This window comes from Lepus europaeus, chromosome 7 (assembly GCF_033115175.1).
Source record: "Lepus europaeus isolate LE1 chromosome 7, mLepTim1.pri, whole genome shotgun sequence".
Taxonomy (NCBI): domain Eukaryota; kingdom Metazoa; phylum Chordata; class Mammalia; order Lagomorpha; family Leporidae; genus Lepus; species Lepus europaeus.
The window spans coordinates 15475195-15478267 of record NC_084833.1 but is presented as its reverse complement, the minus strand read 5'-3'; the positions used below and the strand labels follow the sequence as shown (position 1 = coordinate 15478267).

General features: G+C 34.2%; 1 protein-coding gene across 1 annotated transcript; it reads left to right on the top strand.

Annotated features, from left to right (window-relative positions):
• Nucleotides 1–1698: 1698 nt before the first annotated feature.
• Nucleotides 1699–2649, top strand: LOC133763644 (olfactory receptor 8H1-like). The gene has a single exon (XM_062197441.1). The coding sequence runs from the start codon at nucleotides 1699–1701 to the stop codon at nucleotides 2647–2649; it is 951 nt and encodes a 316-aa protein (XP_062053425.1).
• Nucleotides 2650–3073: the final 424 nt, after the last annotated feature.

Genomic DNA, 3073 nt, shown 5'->3' with positions numbered 1-3073 from the left:
AAAATGAAATATTTGGGAGAAATAATTTTGTTAAAACATTAAAAGCAATTTGGAATTCTTATCATTTTCTTATTTAGATTTTGTGGTATTCTAATTAGTTTTATTAGTATTTTATTAGTATTATTCCCATGATAGTTTCACACTTTTAAATATGAAAATGTTTCATTATGAAACTGTTTCATTTGAAATGTTATAATTCCATTCTTGATGGTGTCAATCATTGAGTTCTCTACCACCCTTGTTGAAAATTTCCTAATGTGACCACTTATACAGTGTATGCATGTACAAAACAACACATAGTCATAAACAGGTATAAGTATCATGTGTTATAAAATAATAAATTAAATTTTTAAAATGACTTAAAGCATCAGAAAGGAAGACCAAGCCAGCAATTGTTCTCCATGTGTTAGCTTCTAAATGAAAAACCTAATATTGCTTCATTGATACTTCACTTCTGTCCTGAGAAACATGTTTTCTTGGAATTGGGCCTCTGAGGATGATCAGATGTTGTACCATCATGAATTCCCAGCACACAAGGTCCGTGATATTATCCAGGGATGAAGAAAGTCATCCTCTGCTCCGTATATATTCTCAATAGTTCCTGTTATTTTTCTTGAGACGTAACTTCCTGTGAAATTTTCCATTTGACCAGCACACATATAAACATCTAGGGTGATTTATTTTAACACATAATAAAACAAAATGAAATCACAAAAATATACCATATTTTCTCAAAGAAAAAATACTATATGGCAGGGATTTTCAAATCCTTAAATGATTTACATATCTCATTTTTGTTTTGATTTTGCAATTGATGAATTTTTAGACAGATAACCTTGGAAGAATTTTTTCCACAGCCTTTGGTTCACAGTAAGTAATGTTCTCAAAAATGGCAGAATTTGTCTCAGACTAAATAAAATGTGGTCTTTATCAGACTAATATGCAGGCACACATGTGTCATTTAGTCTCTACTATAAGTAATGTCAGGACTTATGTAACCAGAAATAGATAGTTGATGGAATGAGAGTCTACAAGCAATGTACATATTTTGAAATTGTGAATTTTGGAAGATATTTTATTTTGAATGTATAAAGTTAGGAAAATATTGTATTCTAGATATTAATAATTATATGTAGTCTGTAACTTTAATAATCCCATTAGATTCCACTATTTATGGAATTCATTTAATAAATATAAACATTGTTAGAAATAAAGACAGTATATATTACAAGGGATAAATATCTGTTATTTTTATTAGATTTTCTAAAATTAATTAATGACAGAAATACAATAATATTAACAGGTTGCTTGGAGTCAACGTATCTTGGTAGAATTCAGTGTTGACAATTAATTATTATTACGCTGAGTTGCTTAGGCTTTTTGTGTTCTTTTTTGCATGTTAAGTTTTAGATAATGACATAACATTTTTGTTTGTATTAAATGTGTTACCAAAGAAGCTACTTCTAATGAATTATGCATTATGTACCTTCTCTTGTATAGTAAACATTTATCGATTTGTACCTGTATTTGCAAATAAAACTAAGCCTTCTTTCAGTACGCAGTGAAAACACCTTTTACTATCAATATCTAGAAGAATTAGGCTAATTAAGTCCAGGGTCTTTTTATAACAAGCCCCTGGAGATCATACCTACTAAGTGTGAATTTTGATTTCTTAGCAGCTTACAGCAGTTTGATGCCATGAGTAGAAGGAACAACACAAACGTGTCTGACTTCATCCTTACAGGATTGACAGATTCAGAAGGGATTCAGCTGCTCCTCTTTGCATTTGTTCTGCTGATTTACTTGACTACTGTGCTGGGGAATGTGGGGATGATATTGATAATCCGCCTGGACCCCCAACTCCACACCCCCATGTATTTTTTCCTCACTCACCTGTCATTTCTTGACCTTAGTTACTCAACTGTCATCACCCCCAAAACCTTGGAGAACTTACTGACCACCACAGGGTACATTTCATTCCTGGGCTGCTTCACCCAGTTGTTCTTTTTTGTCTTCTTAGCTGCTGCTGAATGTGTTCTCCTCTCCTCGATGGCCTATGACCGCTATGTAGCTATCTGCAATCCTCTGCACTATGCAGTTATTATGAACACAAGATGCTGCTATGCCCTCATCACTGGGTCCTATGTGATTGGATTTATGGATTCCTCTATCAATGTTCTCTGTATGAGCAGACTGCAATTCTGTGACTCCAATGTAATCCGTCACTTTTTTTGTGATGCACCCCCTATTCTTGCTCTCTCCTGCACTGACACCTATGGCAATGAACTTATGATATTCATTGTTGCTGGCTCTACCATACTAGGGTCCTTTTTCACAATAGCTGTGTCCTATGTGTCCATTCTTTCTACTATCCTGAAAATTAATTCCACTTCAGGAAAACAAAAAGCCTTCTCTACTTGTGCCTCCCATCTCCTGGGAGTCACCATATTTTACGGCACCATGATTTTCACTTACTTAAAACCAAGTAAGTCCTACTCCTTGGGAAAGGATCAAGTGGCTTCTGTTTTTTACACTATTGTGATCCCCATGCTCAATCCACTCATTTACAGTCTCAGGAACAAAGAAGTGAAGAACGCTCTTTATAGAGTTATGCAGAGAGCTGCCTTCAGGACACTTCCAGGCATTTAAAATAGCAATGGTGCTAAACACACAACCTCATATTTCCTTTCTTTGTTGCTCGTATTTACTTGGTGTCTCTCTGAAAGCAGTTGGACCCTTTTGTTAATGTGAACTTGGATTGAACAAACATGTTCTTTACATTTCCAGGAACGTGTTTGTAGATCTATGATATAACTAGATAGAATATATATTAAATCTATGGGTTATATATGCCTGTGTTTAAGTATAATTACTGTGTACTTTTTTAAACTTTTATTTCATAAATATAAGTTTCCAACATACAATTTTTGGATTGTAGCAGCTTTTCCCCCCATGACCTCCCTCCCACCCACAACCATCCCATCTCCTGCTCCCTCTCCCATCCCATTCAAATCAAAATTCATTTTCAATTATCTTTATATTCAGAAGATCAATTTAGTATATACTAAGTAAA